The sequence below is a fragment of the Diuraphis noxia genome, unplaced genomic scaffold, assembly GCF_037042655.1.
Source record: "Diuraphis noxia isolate RWA-SAM2 unplaced genomic scaffold, SU_Dnox_SAM2 contig0010, whole genome shotgun sequence".
Taxonomy (NCBI): domain Eukaryota; kingdom Metazoa; phylum Arthropoda; class Insecta; order Hemiptera; family Aphididae; genus Diuraphis; species Diuraphis noxia.
In genome coordinates this window covers 2,845,920-2,865,672 of record NW_028301720.1, presented here as the reverse complement: position 1 = coordinate 2,865,672, position 19,753 = coordinate 2,845,920, and the positions used below count along the sequence as shown (strand labels likewise).

At 30.8% G+C, this 19,753-nt stretch overlaps 1 protein-coding gene across 1 annotated transcript; it reads left to right on the top strand.

Moving 5' to 3' along the window:
• The first annotated feature begins 18,508 nt into the window (after nt 1–18,508).
• Nucleotides 18,509–19,412, top strand: LOC149054169 (uncharacterized). The gene is made up of 3 exons (XM_089230597.1): nt 18,509–18,623; nt 18,689–18,808; nt 18,878–19,412. The coding sequence occupies exons 2-3, from the start codon at nt 18,689–18,691 to the stop codon at nt 19,361–19,363; spliced, it is 606 nt and encodes a 201-aa protein (XP_089086723.1). The 5' UTR covers nt 18,509–18,623; the 3' UTR covers nt 19,364–19,412.
• Nucleotides 19,413–19,753: the final 341 nt, after the last annotated feature.

Sequence of the window (19,753 nt, the reverse complement as noted above, 5' to 3'; positions counted from 1 at the left end):
TAGATAATTAAGTACATAGTTGTTAGATGCATATAATATGTGTAGCCTATAAAACATCAATTAAATGTAATGTATCCTATTGCTATTATATATTATATAATATTATATGTCAATCACAATCTTTTACAATTTTAGTTTTAATAAGTAGTACCTACTACCTAATAGAATAACAATAATAATAATGATAAATATGATCATTGATGATTTGATAGACATTTTGAACAATATTAAAATACATAAATTAAACGCTGTACTTAACGTTGCAATTCTTATACTCATTAGTTATATTAAAAAAATAAATAATGATTCTAATTAATTAACCAATTTGTGCATTGACAGCAATACATAGAAATCAATCATAATATTAGACATATACAATGAATTTGAAAATCAGTTACATTGACCATAGTAGGTATGTGCTTTTGAAATTATAATAATTTGTGTATGAAACTTACTATATTTTAAGATAACAAAAATTAGTTATTTAATCAATTTGAATTTATATATATATGTATATGCATGTGTGTGACATCAGTTAGAAATTCACGATGAATAATAATAAAGTATTAAGTGAATTAAGAAATGAATGAATATCACAAATAAAATGGTGTGCATGCCGTGTAGAAATTCTTATGATTAACTGAGTATGGTTTAGTCACAAATTAGTAATAAGTATTAATACAATGATGATTTATTTTATTGTGTTTCTGTTACATTTGCATTGATGAAATGAGTAATATAAAAGATATTCCTTTTATATATGTGTTTTTCTTCAAGGTGTTCCTATATAGTAAATTTTTTTTATATACCTATATAATCGAACCTAACTTATATTAAAATTCATAAGTCATCATAAGTTCGAACAAATTACTGCTGGTAGTTGTGTAGCCTATAGGTTATTGAATAATACTGAAGACAACATATTGTATGTTTTAAGGAATTGGAATTTATTTAGTGTAACCAATGGCTTATTTTATATTATAATATACTATTTTGTATACTATACAGCATACACACACATAGATTAATTAAATGGTTTTTTTTTTCTTGAAAACGGTTTATTATGGAAGACGGTAAAAGATCGTAAATGGTTAGGTACCCATCAATTATCATTTGTCGTCGTTATGGGATATCCAAATACCAGTGGCGGTTTTGGGATTCAATTTTGACTGAGGCGACTAAATATTAACATACATATATACAACAATTATATACATTTATATATATATATATATATATATAATAAAAACACAAACTTATAATACATTAAACAAATTGACATGTTGAAAAGATTAGAAAGTGATTAGTAGAATAGGTAGTAGAGATAGCAGATAGACGACAATACAAGCACAGACTATGATTAAACAATTCGATACGAATAGAAGATAACTGCAGTGTTGTAATTGTACGTCGTTTAGCTGATTTTTACGCAGTGTCACCAACACTGATGATAATTCAATAATTATTGTGTACTTTTTCGGCCGAGCCAATGTTTACATGCCGCCTCAATCGTCGCCTATGAAGTGCATGTGCTATGCGTACGGCTCGTGTGCGTGCGGGATCGTATTATTCAGTAATATTAAATACAACTACACGTGAGAGGCACCGTCAGCGGTCGCTCTTACGGGTACGGTTGGAAGATTACGAGACCACAATCAACACCGGGCAACAAAATCGCGTATAATTTTAGCCTGAAACAACCTGTGCCCCGTGCTCCGCGTAGTCCTTACACCCGTATAAATTGATACCATATTATTAATTACTATTAACTACAGAATGATGTTTGTATTAAAATCTAATATTCTGTTTTGACATTTTTCTATGACAAAATTCAGAACATTAATAATATATTATACAAATGAAAAAAATATATACTATGTCTAATTTGTTTAAAAAACATATTCCTCTTACTAAATTTTTAAGTGAGGCACCGCCTCACTTGCCTCACCCCCAAAACCGCCACTGCCAAATACCTAAAGGCATATAGCTCTAATTGGTGTTCAGTGATGGTGGAGCAACCTTCACTAAAAAAAGAACTAAGTAATAATATTACAAAAAATAATAAAATAAAATTCGAAAAAAATGCAAAAGATCTCAGGTGGCTATGTTATTTAAATGAGCCACCGTAATAACTTAGCTAGTCCTACAACTAACAATTTTATTATTAATAATAATTAATTAATAATATGATGTACACATAGATATAAGATGCGGAGTGATTAACGGTACTAAGCGATATCCAGAGACCACAGTTTTTTAAAAACACTTTTATCGATATCAATAAATAAAATAAATGCCTAACGCCTAACCTACTGGGACATACTACCGAGGTACTGGCTAATGGAAAAACTTCAGCATTTAAACCGTTTTTATGTAGCGGCGATTAAAATATTAAAACTAAAAACGTTTAAACGTGTGAATTATGTGTCAGTTAACCTTATAATATAGTAGGTATGTTTGTTTTTAATTGATGTGTTCATACTATTTGTCCATCTATGATTCTGTTCATATTGTACTAAGTTATGTTTCTATTCACTGCTTAGTCATAATATTTAGTAAACCTACCATTATTTTATTGCATATTGTAATTAACAAAATTAATCAAGATTCAAGAAGTCATGTGAATACACAGCAATTTCTTTTTTGTTAGGTGTAAAATAAAATAAAAACATATATTGTAATATATACAAAATCATTGTGTATATTTTAAAAATATATATACACAGCTAAATAATTAAGTTCTAGGTAAATGTTAAATAATTTACAATTAGTCGTTACTTCTCAATGTAGTGTAATATCAATATATTATTTTTTATTTATTTTGATAGTCTATGTTTGAATAATTTTATTATAAAACTATTGAAGTTGGTTTAACTAAATTTGCTTATTAATTTATTCTAATTCTAATGATTTTTACACAATTTGTCAAAATAAGGAAATTTAACATATGCATGTATGTATACTATTTAATAAAAATACCATTTCATGTTGTCAACACTATGTTTTGTGACTATACTATTATATTACATTAATGTACATTTGTGGGCTTGGTTAAATAATTAACCTAACCAATATAGATAACCTACTTACAGAATCTACCTTACCCATCAAAAGCATAATTTAATACTGTATCCGTTTCAGTACATATAGACTTTCATAACTAACACCGTCAATGAACTAAAGTGTTATTTAAATCTATCAAATATTTAAAAACAATAGGCTTTTCACAGTAGCTAACTTACCTATAAACAGTAATATTGAATAACACGCTGACAATAATAGAGCCGGCGATGAACCAAAGCGTTAATATAATTACCAAAATATGCTTTTTCTGGTAAATTTGGGTACGTATTTGATTATCACAAATGTGCAAAAATATAGACTACTCATAGAACCTAAATTATTTATCAACAATAATATTTAATGTTTTATCCGTACCATGAATGACATTCATTAATAAATAAAACTGTCCATATTATTACCAAAAAATATTCTACTACTGGTGTAATTTAGTAACTATTTAATTACCACAAATGAATAAAAACTACATTGCCTATAAGTAATGATATTTAATAATGCATCCGTAGCAGTACATACTCACTTTTATAACACCGTCAATGAACTAAATTATTAACATTACCACCAAAATATTCTTTTCATGGTATAACCGAGTAGTTATTTAATCAATTTAAACATAAAAACCCTAAAGAGATAACATATACACCGATACTACCGTTGTCGATTAACCGTAGTGTACCTACAGTACATTACGTTGTTGTACAATTTGTGTGCTCGATTAAATAATTAACCACCGTCGTAGACTACTCATTACACCTATCTCACCTATCGACAGCAATTAATATTAAACACCTTATCCGTAGCATCATATGATTACGTTCTTTGAGCCGTCGACGAACAAAAGTGTAAATAAATATTACATATTATTATATCACATGTAGTCGCACCTTTTATGTGCTGTGTTAAATATTTGGCTACTAACCGAGTAGCCGTTTTTGTAATAATTTATAAAAAGTAGGAACACTCAAACACCGTCGACATGAGCTTAAAATAAGGATTTCGAACAGACAAAAGACAGAATTAAACGTATTTAAAACAATATTTATTGAATCAAACAAAACAGTATAATATTTATTATTATCAGTACAATAGGTAGGTACCGCACGTCTACGGGTTCGAAAATGAGTATACTACGCGAAAAAAGAGCAGTCGGCGGTCTTAAAGACGAAAAAAAAAAACGATAAAAACGAAAGTCGGCCGCGTTTTCGATTTTAAAAGAAACGCGCTTAAATTAAACGTAAAAAAAAGGCGACGGAAAAGGGCGTAAAAGCAGAAAAATCGAGTAAAAAGTCGAAAAAAAATAAGCGTAAAACGTTTCGAAAAATCTAAAACACGATATCTGTGACTGATGAGTGATACGATAACTGAAAAATCGTGATAGCTCGGCCGCCGCCGCGAGGAAGTAACGCGATTGGCCGGTCTTAAGAAACCCATGGAAGAAAAACGTAATTCTTCCATGGGTTGCTTAGAGCGATATATATAGGGATTCACGTTTTATATTATAAGACTAGCTGCCATCGGAAACTCGCTGTCCTGAAACTCGGGGGTCCGTGAGACTCGCTGTGAGTGGTTGGTGTTGGCTGGAAACGATAATGTCGTAGTTTATTTTTTAACAAAAAAAATGAATTGTTGGTTGAAAAACAAAAATTGTCTATGTGATAAGGAGTTTTGATAAGACTCGGTGTTGGTGATCACGTTCCGAAGGCGGGAAGTTTGAATTTCGAGTTTGAGTGTCTAGATTTCTCACATTGCCCACGAAAGTCGGCAATTGAATAATACGGCCTCACGTCACATGTCCGGTGCTTTTTCGTATGTTAAAAAAAAAGTAATTTTGAAGTGTCTAGCAAGTCAGTCAACACAGATGAACATCGATTAATTTTCAAGTAAGCCACTCAAGTTGGACAATGTGCTACATCAATTCAAGTATGGTATGGCTAAGTGTTGGTGATCGCGTTTCGAAGGCGGGAAGTTTGAATTTCGAGTTTGAGTGTCTGGATATGTCACATTGCCCACGGAAGTCGGCAATTGAATAATACGGTTCCACGTCTCATGTCCGGTGCTTTTTCGTATGTTAAAAAAAAAGTAATATTTTAAAATTCATTTTGAAGTGTCTAGCAAGTCAGTCAACACAGATGAACATCGATTAATTTTCAAGTAAGCTACTCCAGTTGGACAATGTGCTACATCAATTCTAGTATGCAGACACGACGATAAGTGGAATTAATATTTAGGGAATACTGAATACGTATTTTAGTATAAGGCGGATTTCATAGACATTCAAAAATCATGTTATGCGTGTAGTCGTGTAGATAGTAAAGTTTTATGGTATAATGTTAAGTTATATAAAGAATGATATTTGATCGAACGGTGTTTAATGTTTTTCTATACATAAATATATTGTTATCCAAGGCGCGTTTTACGACACGGTCTCTGTCTATTTCCCGTATCCACTATTGATCTCTGTCATACGCACCTTTCGTTTAATCGCGCAGTTATCGATACATCCGTTATCGTATGTAACCAATTTAGAAGAGTGATGGAAAATACTTTTTTGGCAACAGGCTATGTGATCGGGAGACGGTAAGACTAATTTCATTTAACAATCTAGCGGCAATCGAGTAAGTAGACCTTTGTTGATATTAAATATTTGTTTAAGGTACTTTTATATATATTAGATTTGTCTCACGTGTTTTTAAATTTATTTTCTTTTTTAAATACTTTAAAATAATTTTAATATTTAATATGATATTATATCCCAGAAAATATTCGATAACCATTTAGTAGAATATCGTAAAGTTTTTTTTTTTTTGTCATTGCACTATGCACCGTGCAGTGGTCATTGCAGGCCACGTGTTCAGTTTTATGTTTTTTATTTATAATAATTTATATTGATTTATAATTTCATAAAATTTGGAAAAGTTAAAATTCTTTGTGGTCGAAGAACTTTCTGATATCCTGTATTAATATTATTATTTTAAAATTTTATAGAATATATTATTATATAAAGGTTTAATGTGAATAACACACTTTTAAATTTCGTACTACACACAATTTTAGGGACTGTGATACCTACAATAATTTAAAAAACACGATTCATTAAGAATTTACAAAAACAAAGCAACCCGGAACACGTGTTTTTTTGTGATTGTAACCACATATATAGAGTATTAGCGATTTCAATAACAATTTACATTTCTGCAGAAATAATTCTACATACCAGTGCATGTTACGTAAAGGGATACCGTTCTACACGTAGCAAAAGGATTTCTGCTTTACGATAATTTACGAAGATGATTTAAAATTTTGATTTCGATTATCGCACGAACATTTTAACTTTTCCAAATTTTATGAAATTATAAATCAATATAAATTATTATAAATAAAAAACATAAAACTGAACACGTGGCCTGCAATGACCACTGCACAGTGCATAGTGCAATGACTAAAAAAAAAAAGAAAGATTTTCTCATACATTACTTTACAGAAGTGTTACGTGTTTGAGTTAACTTAAAGGAATACCTACAAAAATTCACATTGATTCAAACGCACATGTGCCGAAAAAGGACTTTCAACTTTACGATATTCTACTAAATGGTTATCGAATATTTTCTAGGATATAATATCATATTAAAAAAAATTCTATTTCACAAATTTGTTTAAAGAAACTTTAAATTTGTTAAATAGAAATTCTACTTTATTTAAATAAAATTATTTATTGTAAATACATATTAATATTAATTGATAGGTTGATAGGTACTATGTATAATTTAAATTTGACTGATTTGGTATTGTGTATTGTGTAGTACGAAAATTTGGATATTTTAGGGACTGGAAGGTAACCAAAATCAATAATTAAAAACCACTCTGTATAGTCAAAAGGTTAGGTTTATACCGTTAAAACTGTTGTTCACTGTAATTTTACTTTAAATTTAATAATAAAAAAAAAAAAAAAAAAACGATTCTTATGGGCCATAAAATTGTGGCTCTTGGGTTAGAATTTTATAGTAACATCGCTGCGCTGACAGCCTCTTAACTCGAAACACGTAACGTACTAACGTGTATCTATACGCAGAATAGTTTCTATGGAAAAATAATTTTTTTTGTGGAAGTCACCGCATATGTAATGTGTGTAGTTTGTCGTTGTAACAGGCCACGTGTTCAGTTTATTTTTCGTTAATTCATAATGATGTGTAATTTTATAAAAATTTTGCAGATCTGTAGATGAAAACGTTTCTGTGATAACCAGAGTCAGTGTGTAGTAAGCGATTTGTTGAAATGCTGTATAGGTTCTTAAATGTTGTAATACAATCCTACACGTCACAGAAGTAGAATAATTAACTGCGAAAATTATTCATTAAAGTTTTTTTTTTCTGTTTTAGAATGAAAGTTGTGAATAATTTTAAATTTTTCGGGAAGGGTGTACAGGCGTACAATGCACCTGTATACCCTTCAAACCCAGTTCACCGCCAGCAGTGCGGAAAAAAAAAAAAAACCTCAGTAAGTAGACTCGTACCAAATACAAATTTCGATCAAGTATGCTATTAATGAAATTGTACATTGTTTATTTGTGTTTCAGGATGTTTCAGGTGTAAGAGGAGGGGGCACATAGTGCGGGATTGTTTTGGTGAGTATGTGTGATATTCTACCACGACCTGCAGTTGTATTTAATATTAATCATTTTTACAGCACCACCGACTCCTCAACGGCAGGCCGTGTCGCCCCCTCCCGCACCACCATCAACACCAACGCCGCAGCCACCAACAGACCTGCCATTTGTCACTGAAGATCCCGCGGTGTCTTCAGTGACAAATGGAATAGCGGCGGTGGTGGTGAAGGGTGATGTAAGTATCTAATACTAATTTTAAATAGTTGCTGACGAAAATGCTAATTCAATACATTTTATAAATTTCAGAGCATGGAAACATCCAGTAAGTTTTCAGTTGAACAATATTAGTTAAATACAATGATTTGTAATATTAAATGAATTTTATTTGTTTTCAGCTCAACAATAAATTTTTTTTTTAAATTATTTGGTTTTTTGTTGTTGTTTTTGTTAGTTTTTACTCTTTGTGAACAGATATATATCCATAAGATAATATCTATAATGTGTGGTGTGTATCAAACGTTTGTTCTTAAAAAGTTATGAAGTCACTCAACAGTTGAAAAATGAAGGGTAGAAAACTGTATGTTCACTCTCTTTTTAATTAGGAAAAAAGGTTGTGTACACAGGTGGAAACTTAAAACTATTATAATTAAAGGTTACAAATCATGGCATAGGGTATCATCATTGCATTAAAACAAATATAATCCGATTAATATAATTATTACGTATCTTAGTGTCTTAGTGATCTAATGTAAATAAAGCAACAGGTAATTAGTTTGTACTGGCGGTAGTAAGTAATTCATGACATTTTTTCATATTAAATTGTATTATAAAGTTATTCATTAAAAAATAATGTCGAGTTTATGTTATATGTATGTAACAATAACACAAACAACATATTAAGTTTGTGGTGTATTATATGATATGTAGAAAGTTATGAATACAGTTTAAGTCAAATAATATGTTAAATATTAAATAGTGAGTTATTCATAGCCGTAAATGTTTATTATGTAATTTAGTAACTATTTAATTACCACAAATGAATAAAAACTACATTGCCTATAAGAAATGATATTTAATAATGCATCTGTAGCAGTACATACTCACTTTTATAACACCGTCAATGAACTAAATTATTAACATTGCCACCAAAATATTCTTTTCGTGGTATAACCGAGTAGTTATTTAATCAATTTAGACATAATAACCCTAAAGAGATTACATATACACCGATACTACCGTTGTCGATTAACCGTAGTGTACCTACAGTACATTACGTTGTTGTACAATTTGTGTGCTCGATTAAATAATTAACCACCGCCGTAGACTACTCATTACACCTATCTCACCTATCGACAGCAATTAATATTAAACACCTTATACGTAGCATCATATGATTACGTTCTTTGAGCCGTCGACGAACAAAAGTGTAAATAATCACACAAACAATAATACATATTATTATATCACATGTAGTCGCACATTTTATGTGCTGTGTTAAATATTTGGCTACTAACCGAGTAGCCGTTTTTGTAATTTATAAAAAGTAGGAACACTCAAACACCGTCGACATGAGCTTAAAATAAGGATTTCGAACAGACAAAAGACAGAATTAAACGTATTTAAAACAATATTTATTGAATCAAACAAAAACAGTATAATATTTATTATTATCAGTACAATAGGTAGGTACATCAAACGCGATTTCGAAGCGTACGGACCGAATCGGTGCGAGAACCGCACGTCTACGGGTTCGAAAATAAGTATACTACGCGAAAAAAGAGCAGTCCGCGGTCTTAAAGACGAAAAAGATCGAAAAAAAAACGATAAAAACGAAAGTCGGTCGCATCGGAAACGGAACGGAAAGGCGAAGCGTTCGGAGCGATTTCGAGTGAAAACCGATTTTAAAAGAAACGCACTTAAATTAAACGTAAAAAAAGGCGACGGAAAAGGGCGTAAAAGTAGAAAAATCGAGTAAAAAGTGGAAAAAATAAGCGTAAAACGTTTCGAAAAATCTAAAACACGATATCTATGACTGATGAGTGATACGATAACTGAAAAATCGTGATAGCTCGGCCGCCGCCGCGACGAAGTAACGCGATTGGCCGGTCTTAGGAAACCCATGGAAGAAAAACGTAATTCTTCCATTCCTGCGGTGGATTGCAGACCCTCTGTTCCGCGGCAATACATGAAATTCGGCTACTTTGGTAGTATAAACCTATTCTGTACACGCATAATATATTATTATAAACATTTTAGAGCACACATGATTGTATTCGCCATGATAAACCCTAAGCAAATTTTATCATACACAGAGAAGTAACGTAAACCATACACACACACATATATATATATATATTATATACCAGCCATTGAATTATACGACCTCTCGTCGCATGTCCGATGCTTTTTCATATGTAAAAAATCTTCAATTTGAAATCCATGTTTTGGTGTCTAGCAAGTTAATCTCCCCAAGTGAATATCGATTAACATATGTGCAGCAGCTTATCAGGTAGGCAATCCACCTGCGGTGGATTGCAGACCCTCTGTTCCACGGCAATAAATAAAACTGCGCTACTTTGGTAGTAGATATATATCTATTTTGTTCACGAAAAATATATGAATAACAAAACGCATATAAACGTATTTAATCTGATAAACCAATAGCATTTGATCATATAGACAGTCAATTTTATAAATAACACGCAATTCGCAATAGAAATTCACGATGAATAATAATAAAGTATTAAGTGAATTAAGAAATTAATGAATATCACAAATAAAATGGTGTGCATGCCGTGTAGAAATTCTTATGATTAACAGAGTACCTATGGTTTAGTCACAAATTAGTAATAAGTATTAATACAATGATGATTTATTTTAATGTGTTTCTGTTACATTTGCATTGATGAAATGAGTAATATAAAAGATATTCCTTTTATATATGTGTTTTTCTTCAAGGTGTTCCTATATAGTAAATTTTTTTTATATACCTATATAATCGAACCTACTTATATTACAATTATATATGTCATCATAAGTTTGAACAAATTACTGCTAGAAGTTGTGTAGCCTATAGGTTATTGAATAATACTGAAGACAACATATTGTATGTTTTAAGGAATTGGAATTTATTTAGTGTAACCAATGGCTTATTTTATATTATATACTACTATATACTATTTTGTATACTATACAATATACACACACATAGCTTAATTAAATGGTTTTTTTTTTCTTGAAAACGGTTTATTATGGAAGACGGATCGTAAATGGTTAGGTACCCATCAATTATCATTTATCGTCGTTGTGGGATATCCAAATACATTTAGGCATATAGCTCTAATTGGTTTTCAGTGATGGTGGAGCAACCTTCACTAAAAAAAGAACTAAGTAATAATATAACAAAAAATAATTAAATAAAATTCGAAAAAAATGCAAAAGATCTCAGGTGGCTATGTTATTTAAATGAGCCACCGCAATAACTTAGCTAGTCCTACAACTAACAATTTTATTATTATTAATTAATTAATAAATAATACGATGTACGCGTAGATATAAGATGCGAAGTGATTAACGGTACTAAGCGATATCCAGAGACCACAGTATTTTCAAAAACACTTTTATCGATATCATTGATATCAATAAATAGATCACGCGTAGTTATTAAATATAACAGATTAAAAACACGGACTACCTAGTATTCAAGTATTTATTGTAGGTATAATATGCAACAGTAATTCGAGTGATAAATTATGATCATTAGAACATTGGAAAATTATGAAAAAAAAAAAAAACGAAAAAAACATTAGGACATCGGTAAATTAAAAAAAATACAAAAAAAAGATAAAACAAATTAAATCAATTAAATTGTTATCATTAGAACTCCTCTTTCCTTAAGAAGTCGGAGAAAAATCTGTCAAATTTATTATTCTCCGCCGCCGGGATCGAACCCTAAACACTAACATCTAATGCCTAACGCCTAACCTACTGGGACATCCTACCGAGATACTGGATTGTGGAAAAACTTTAGCATTTAAACCGTTTTAATTTAGCGGCGATTAATACTAAAAACGTTTAAACGTGTGAATTATGTGTCAGTTAACCTTATAATATAGTAGGTATGTTTGTTTTTAATCGATGTGTTTATACTATTTCGGTATAGTATATCCATCTATGATTCTGTTCATATTGTACTAAGTTATGTTTCTATTCACTGTTTAGTCATAACATTTAGTTAACCTACCATTATTTTATTGCATATTGTAACTAACAAAATTAATCAAGAAGTCATGTGAATACACAGCAATTTCTTTTTTGTTAGGTATAAAATAAAATCAAAACATATTGTAATATATACAAAATCATTGTGTATATTTTAAAAATACATATACACGGCTAAATAATTAAGTTCTAGGTAAATGTTAAATAATTTACAATTAGTCGTTACTTCTAAATGTAGTGTAATATCAATATATTATTTTTTATTTATTTTGATAGTCTATGTTTAAATAATTTTATTAAAATCAAACTATTGAAGTCCTTTTAACTAAATTTGCTTATTAATTTATTCTAATTCTAATGATTTTTACACAATTTATCAAAATAAGGGAGTTTAACATAATATGCATGTATGTATACTATTTAATAAAAATAACATTTCATTTTGTCAACAAACTGTTTTGTGACTATACTATTATATTACAATGATGTACATTTATAGGTTTAGTTAAATAATTAACCTAACCAATATAGATTACCTACTTATAGAATCTACCTTGCCCATAAATAGCATAATTTAATTCTGTATCCATTTCAGTACATATAGACTTTCATAACTAACACCGTCAAGGCGTCAATGAACTAAAGTGTTATTTAGATCTATCACATATTTAATAATTTATTTTGATAGTCTATGTTTGAGTAATTTTATTAAAATCAAACTATTGAAGTTGGTTTAACTAAATTTGCTTATTAATTTATTCTAATTCTAACGATTTTTACACAATTTGTCAAATTAAGGAAGTTTAACATTATATGCATGTATCTGTGTATTATACTATTTAATACAAATAACATTTAATGTTGTCAACGAACTGTTTTGTGACTATACTATTATATTACATTGGTGTACATTTGTGGGCTTGGTTAAATAACTAACCTAACCAATATAGATTACCTACTTATAGAATCTACCTTGCCCAACAATAGCATAATTTAATACCGTATCCATTTCAGTACATATAGACTTTCATAACTAACACCGTCAATGAACTAAAGTGTTATTTAAATCTATCAAATATTTAAAAACAATAGGCTTTTCACAGTAGCTAACTTACCTATAAACAGTAATATTTAATAACACACTGACAATAATAGAGCCGGCGATGAACCAAAGCGTTAATATAATTACCAAAATATGCTTTTTCAGGTAAATTTGGGTAGGTATTTGATTATCACAAATGTGCAAAAATATAGACTACTCATAGAACCTAAATTATTTATCAACAATAATATTTAATGTTTTATCCGTCCCATGAATGACATTCATACAGCCGTTAATAAATAAAACTGTCCATATTATTACCAAAAAATATTCTACTACTGGTGTAATTTAGTAACTATTTAATTACCACAAATGAATAAAAACTACATTGCCTATAAGTAATGATATTTAATAATGCACTTTTATAACACCGTCAATGAACTAAATTATTAACATTACCACCAAAATATTCTTTTCATGGTATAACCGAGTAGTTATTTAATCAATTTAAACATAAAAACCCTAAAGAGATTACATATACACCGATACTACCGTTGTCGATTAACCGTAGTGTACCTACAGTACATTACGTTGTTGTACAATTTGTGTGCTCGATTAAATAATTAACCACCGTCGTAGACTACTCATTACACCTATCGACAGCAATTAATATTAAACACCTTATCCGTAGCATCATATGATTACGTTCTTTGAGTCGTCGACGAACAAAAGTGTAAATAAATATTACATATTATTATATCACATGTAGTCGCACCTTTTATGTGCTGTGTTAAATATTTGGCTACTAACCGAGTAGCCGTTTTTGTAATAATTTATAAAAAGTAGGAACACTCAAACACCGTCGACATGAGCTTAGAATAAGGATTTCGAACAGGCAAAAGACAGAATTAAACGTATTTAAAACAATATTTATTGAATCAAACAAAAACAGTATAATATTTATTATGATCAGTACAATAGGTAGGTACCGCACGTCTACGGGTTCGAAAATAAGTATACTACGCGAAAAAAGAGCAGTCGGTGGTCTTAAAGACGAAAAAGATCGAAAAAAAAAAACGATAAAAACGAAAGTCGGCCGCGTTTTCGAGTGAAAACCGATTTTAAAAGAAACGCACTTGAATTAAACGTAAAAAAAAGGCGACGGAAAAGGGCGTAAAAGCAGAAAAATCGAGTAAAAAGTCGAAAAAAATAAGCGTAAAACGTTTCGAAAAATCTAAAACACGATATCTGTGACTGATGAGTGATACGATAACCGAAAAATCGTGATAGCTCGGCCGCCGCCGCGAGGAAGTAACGCGATTGGCCGGTCTTAAGAAACCCATGGAAGAATTACGTTTTTCTTCCATGGGTTGCTTAGAGCGATATATATAGGGATTCACGTTTTATTATATAAGATTATTATAAGCCGGTTTTTTAGCTATTTACACGTAGAACCCGTGGAGTTATTATTGCGTATTTTAATATCGCGTCGTCGGTTGACAAATCTACGAGCCGCGATGTTGGAGTTGTCGTTTTCATGATCAAAGTACGGAAAATATAATACTTTAGTCGTAATAAACCCATCGCCGACCATCCCCCTCAATCTAACAACTTCGGTCACTCCGTTTTGTAATATATTAAAACAAAGTAATTTTGCGGAAGTTTAAAAAAATACAAAAATAATAGTGTGGGACGAAATCATAATGGCACATAAGGGTGGTGTTGAGGCTTTAAATAGATCTCTAAAGGATATACCTAAGGGAAAATAATAGGTTCGTGGGTAGTGTAACGGTTTTACTGGCTGGAGACTTTAGGCAGACTCTACCAGTAGTACCAAAAGGGACCAGAACTGATTAAGTCAAGTCATGTCTTAAAAGATCTACTTTATGGCCTCAGTTTAATATACTCAAACTGTCAAAAAATATGAGGGTATACTTGGGAGAGGAAAAGTTTGCTGGTAGATTTGCAGATCTTTTACTTGAAATTGGCAATGGTGATTATCCATCGTTTGAAGAAATGATAACTATCCCAGAAAGTTTGTGCACAGTTGTAACTACAGGATTTAATATCAAAAATTTATCCAGATATTGCTCATATTCATGATAAGCCTATGGAATGGTTATGTGAACGTGCTATACTCACTTCAAAAAAGGACCAAGTGGCAGCTATCACTGCTGATGTCTTTTGAAGGGGAAGAAAAAGTATATACTTCAATAGATTCGGTGGTCAACATAGACGATGCAACTAATTATTCGGTTGAATTTTTAAATTCATTGAAACCACCGGGTATGCCATATCCTATAAGCTTATTCTGCGTGTGGGCACACCTATTATGTTGTTGTGAAATTTGAAACCACCTAAACTGTGCAACGGGACCAGGCTTAAAGTCAAAGACTTACATCGCAATATAGTAGAACAGTAGAAGCAATAATTTTAACTGGATGTGCGAAAGTGGAAACTGTGTTTGTACCACGAATACCTTTAATTCCGAATGATCTTCCGTTCGAATTTAAACGATTACAGTTTCCCCTCGAAGTCTGTTTTGCAATGACTATAAACAATTCTCAAGGCCATACTCTCAAATTTGCAGGAATAGATTTGCGAGAAAATTGTTTTTCACATGGGCAGTTCTACGTAGCTTGCTCACGCATAAGCTCACCCAATAGCTTGGTGATTTTGTCACCTACTAATAGATCAGCGAAGAACATTGTCTACAAAGAAGTTTTGTGGACTACATTTTGAAAAACTATTAGTAAAACATATTTTATTTTGAACCTTTACTGCTAAAATTTATCGTGAACAAAGCTACGGCCGCCAAAAGCTATAAATTATAGAATAGGTTATGATAATATATATTATCTTAAAAACTAAATGAATATGTATAAAACTAGCCGATTGTTGAAATATAATATTTTATACATATTAATTTGTAACTTATTTAGTTATTAGTTTGATAATTATTAGTTATTTATTAGTGTATTAGTTTATTTAGTTATTATTTTTTTATTATTTAGTTACTTATTAGTTACAATTTTATTATTATCATAATCAGTCAGCTTACTGTTTTATATATATAGAGATATTATTTCGACAATCTGAATTAATTTAAATTTCAATAGATTAAACAAAATTTAATCTTGCCAGGTTACATACATTTATATACTTAAACCCGGCAACGACGGGTAATAATTCAGCTAGTTTATAATAATTAAATAATATTACAGTTAAACAAATTTATACTTACTTAATTTATTTTGTAGTTATATTTAAATCCAATATGTGAGGCAATATTTTTTTTTCACTGTAACCAAAATATTGGTATTTTTAAAATGTAATTAGAAATAGCAGTATGAATATCATTTTAACATGGAGAATATTCCAAATTGTATGTGATAGTAAATTTCACCATGGCATATTCAAATTTCGATTTGGAATCATAATATATTATGTGTATCAAATACATTTAAACAACAATTGTAGATGTAAAAATGATTAAACTGAAATCAAAATGTTTTAACTTAATGATGTATGTATTGTATTGTTTATTTAATATTAGAAACTATATAACTAGTAAAACTTACCAACAAATTGTACATTATATTATTTATATTATGTACCTACTCGCCAAGTATCCAATTGTCATGTGATTAACCAATTTAGGTACATTCTTATTTGATTAAATTATTAAATAAAATACAATATGTGGTAGATAAGAAAAAATATATTCAAGAACTTTGTATAATGTATGTATTAAACTTGAACTTTATTATAACCTAATAAGTGCATTATTAAAATTTAAACACTTAAAAATGATAAATATTAAAAAGTAAAACTTTATTAACATTAACGACTCGATTCGAGCCAATTCAATAATTATTCAATCTTATAATCTTATAAGTTTATAACATAACCGTATTGCCATGTGCTTCACAATAACCAAGTATTGGGTATACTTCATATCATGTAACCATGAACTATGATATCTGTAATCGTGCACAGAATAATACAAATAACAGCTGATGTGAAAATACGTAATACGGCTGTTATTAATGGTCTTATAATATGATATAAAATACGTCATTGTAGTGATTAGGTACAAAGATTATCATTTATCACCGATATACCTTGTAGTTGAACGATATCGAATTTATTACTTATAGCTTCTGGTCTTTGTAACTGATAAGTATTATTATGACCAGTGCCGCAAACACCTTCAATGGGGTGATCTACATATGCGAACCCTGCTAAATTGGCATTATAAAATACATTTAGGGGCCTAACTTACGTTTACAGTAGGTACTTATTGAATTGATCTGAAAAATGTAATACTTTTTACCCTAGGGCATAAAAATTCTAATTTTCGCGGTAGGTATAACACATTTACACACAAACACCTCACAAAACACCCCAACTTTGAGGAGCTATATCTCGTCAACGGATTAACGAAAAATGAAAATTTAAACGTGATAATTCATAAGAAAAAAAAGCCTTACTAAATTATAAAATTTTTAATATGGGTTTCCTTTAAAAATCAAAAGTTCATGGTAGTTTACCTAATAAATATAAGGGTGAACAATATTAAATAATTATATAATTCTAGAACAGCGTGGATCTAAAATTTTGAAAAAAATTGGAAAAATGTAAATACTTTTTGAGATAATGAGTGTTTTACGCTTAATCTAATATTATGAATGTTCACATATCGTACGTAATTAATATTTTATACTGTTTCACTATCAGTATAGGTAGATAAAACCAAGGACAAACATCACTAACATTTCAAATTTAATATTATTTATTTATTAATGATTAATTGTATATAATGTATATTTTCTACAGATTTTGTTAGTAAGTATATTGTTTGTTTATTGTCTTATTTGTAATTTCTCTTCTTCTGGAATGATCAGATGATAAATCCAAAATTAACTAGGACAGTAGGATATAAAGGTATGTTCTGAAACCTCATCCCCTCGACCTCCTCAACCTCCACATCCCCACGACCTCCTCGACCTCCACCACCTTCCTCGACCTCCTCACCCGCCGCCCGACTCGTCACGTGTGTGACGTATATTTTACCCCACCCCACCTGCCGACCATCACAATTGATCACCCTCCCAGATCCTACTCACCCCGCCACCCAACTCGTCACGTCTGTGACGTATATTTGACCCCCCTCCTCGCCCATGCTCATCCTGCTCACCCCGCCGCCAACTCATAACGTATGCAACGTTACCCCTCCCCCGCTGACCATCACCGAGTTCGCCCGACTCGTAACCAACACAAAGCGAGCATGCAACAACACTTATCGTTATCAACATTCTTTATCAGCGTATGGGAACAACAGCCACCGAGTTATCAATATTATTATCATACACATACCATAATTATCGTACACACCATATTATCGTACACACCATAATTATTGTACAGCATATTATTGTAGACACCATATTATTGTACACACATATTATTGTACACATTATCACCGTCTTTAATAACGTTTTTCATTTCAAAAAATATAATAATCTGGTGTTAGAATCGAACCGGCTAACTAGTCTCCATTTCGACTCTACTCCTGCATACTACCTACTGGTGTATATAACCAAACAAGTATTTTGTTGACATATAAGATTTTTATATTCATTATTTCGTTCGTATATCTACAATCTGCAAAATGTAAGTATATTTTGTTTCGTATCATTCAAAAATTATTTAATAAATTACGTATCTGATTTTTTTAGATGTCTAATAATTCAACACCAAGTTTTGACGGTGAAGAATATAGGAGGATCCTAGAGAGGATACCTCTAGAAGTTAACCTTTTCGCACAAAGAGTGGACGATTACGGATATGGAGCTATAGTAAGTTTATAATTTTAAAATACCTAATAAAATACATAAATAAAGTTAATATTATTCTCTATTATTTAGAATCCATCCGAAGATAGCGGGTACTCCACTCACCAAGAGTCACAGATGGGTATTTGGTATCGCGTGTTTTCACCAATTCATCCACCTACAACACCATCACTACCGCGGTTATCTCAGAATTGTTTCCGATCTTTGTCGCCGATTCAGTCTGATCCGTCGTCACCCGACATGTTTGAGGATACAACGCCTAGACCGCTTGTGCTCAGAGTGAGAAACGATTTTTTAACGGAATTTGAAACACAATCTACTATTTCACCCAGCATGTTAGACCTGCCATTGCCCAGACCACTTCGGGAACACAATAACTTAATTCTGGGTATACAACAACCAGCGATGAGTCCCACGCCAAATGGAGCCGATGGCGGATACGACATGCAGTTGAATCAACTTATGGATGTGTACGGGAATAATTGGGGCGAAGACGTCAATGATGAAGAGATGAGTCGTCATATGGATGTATACGAAGATTTAAAAAAACATTTGTAAAATAATTTTAAAAAATGTATATAGTAATAATAAATTTTTCTTTATAACATACGACACTTTATATTATTTCGTAAATTCCATTTAATAATATTGTTTGAAAATAATATCATATGTTTCACCGAGTAACATACAATTCTTGATATGGCAGCCTCTATTCTTCTAAGGTTTCACCCAACAACCATTGTATACTTTAGGTGCGTTATATATTTCAAATCACATGAATTTAATAACCGCTCATGATATAATATAACGTCAACCATACGTATAGTGTTATTGAGAGATTAGTTTTACTATAGTATTTTACTAGAAAATTAAAAATGTGTCGTATTCATGAAAATAATCGTCTACCAACACAATATTATATAATCATGCAGCTAGTGTATGGTCTTC

What these genes read in the sequence shown, in the direction of transcription:
- LOC149054169 (XM_089230597.1), top strand. Translation starts at nt 18,689, where the DNA reads ATGTCTAATAATTCAACACCAAGTTTTGACGGTGAAGAATATAGGAGG. An exon ending in ATTACGGATATGGAGCTATA is followed by an intron (nt 18,809 to 18,877) that starts GTAAGTTTATAA and finishes TCTATTATTTAG; the next exon opens with AATCCATCCGAAGATAGCGG.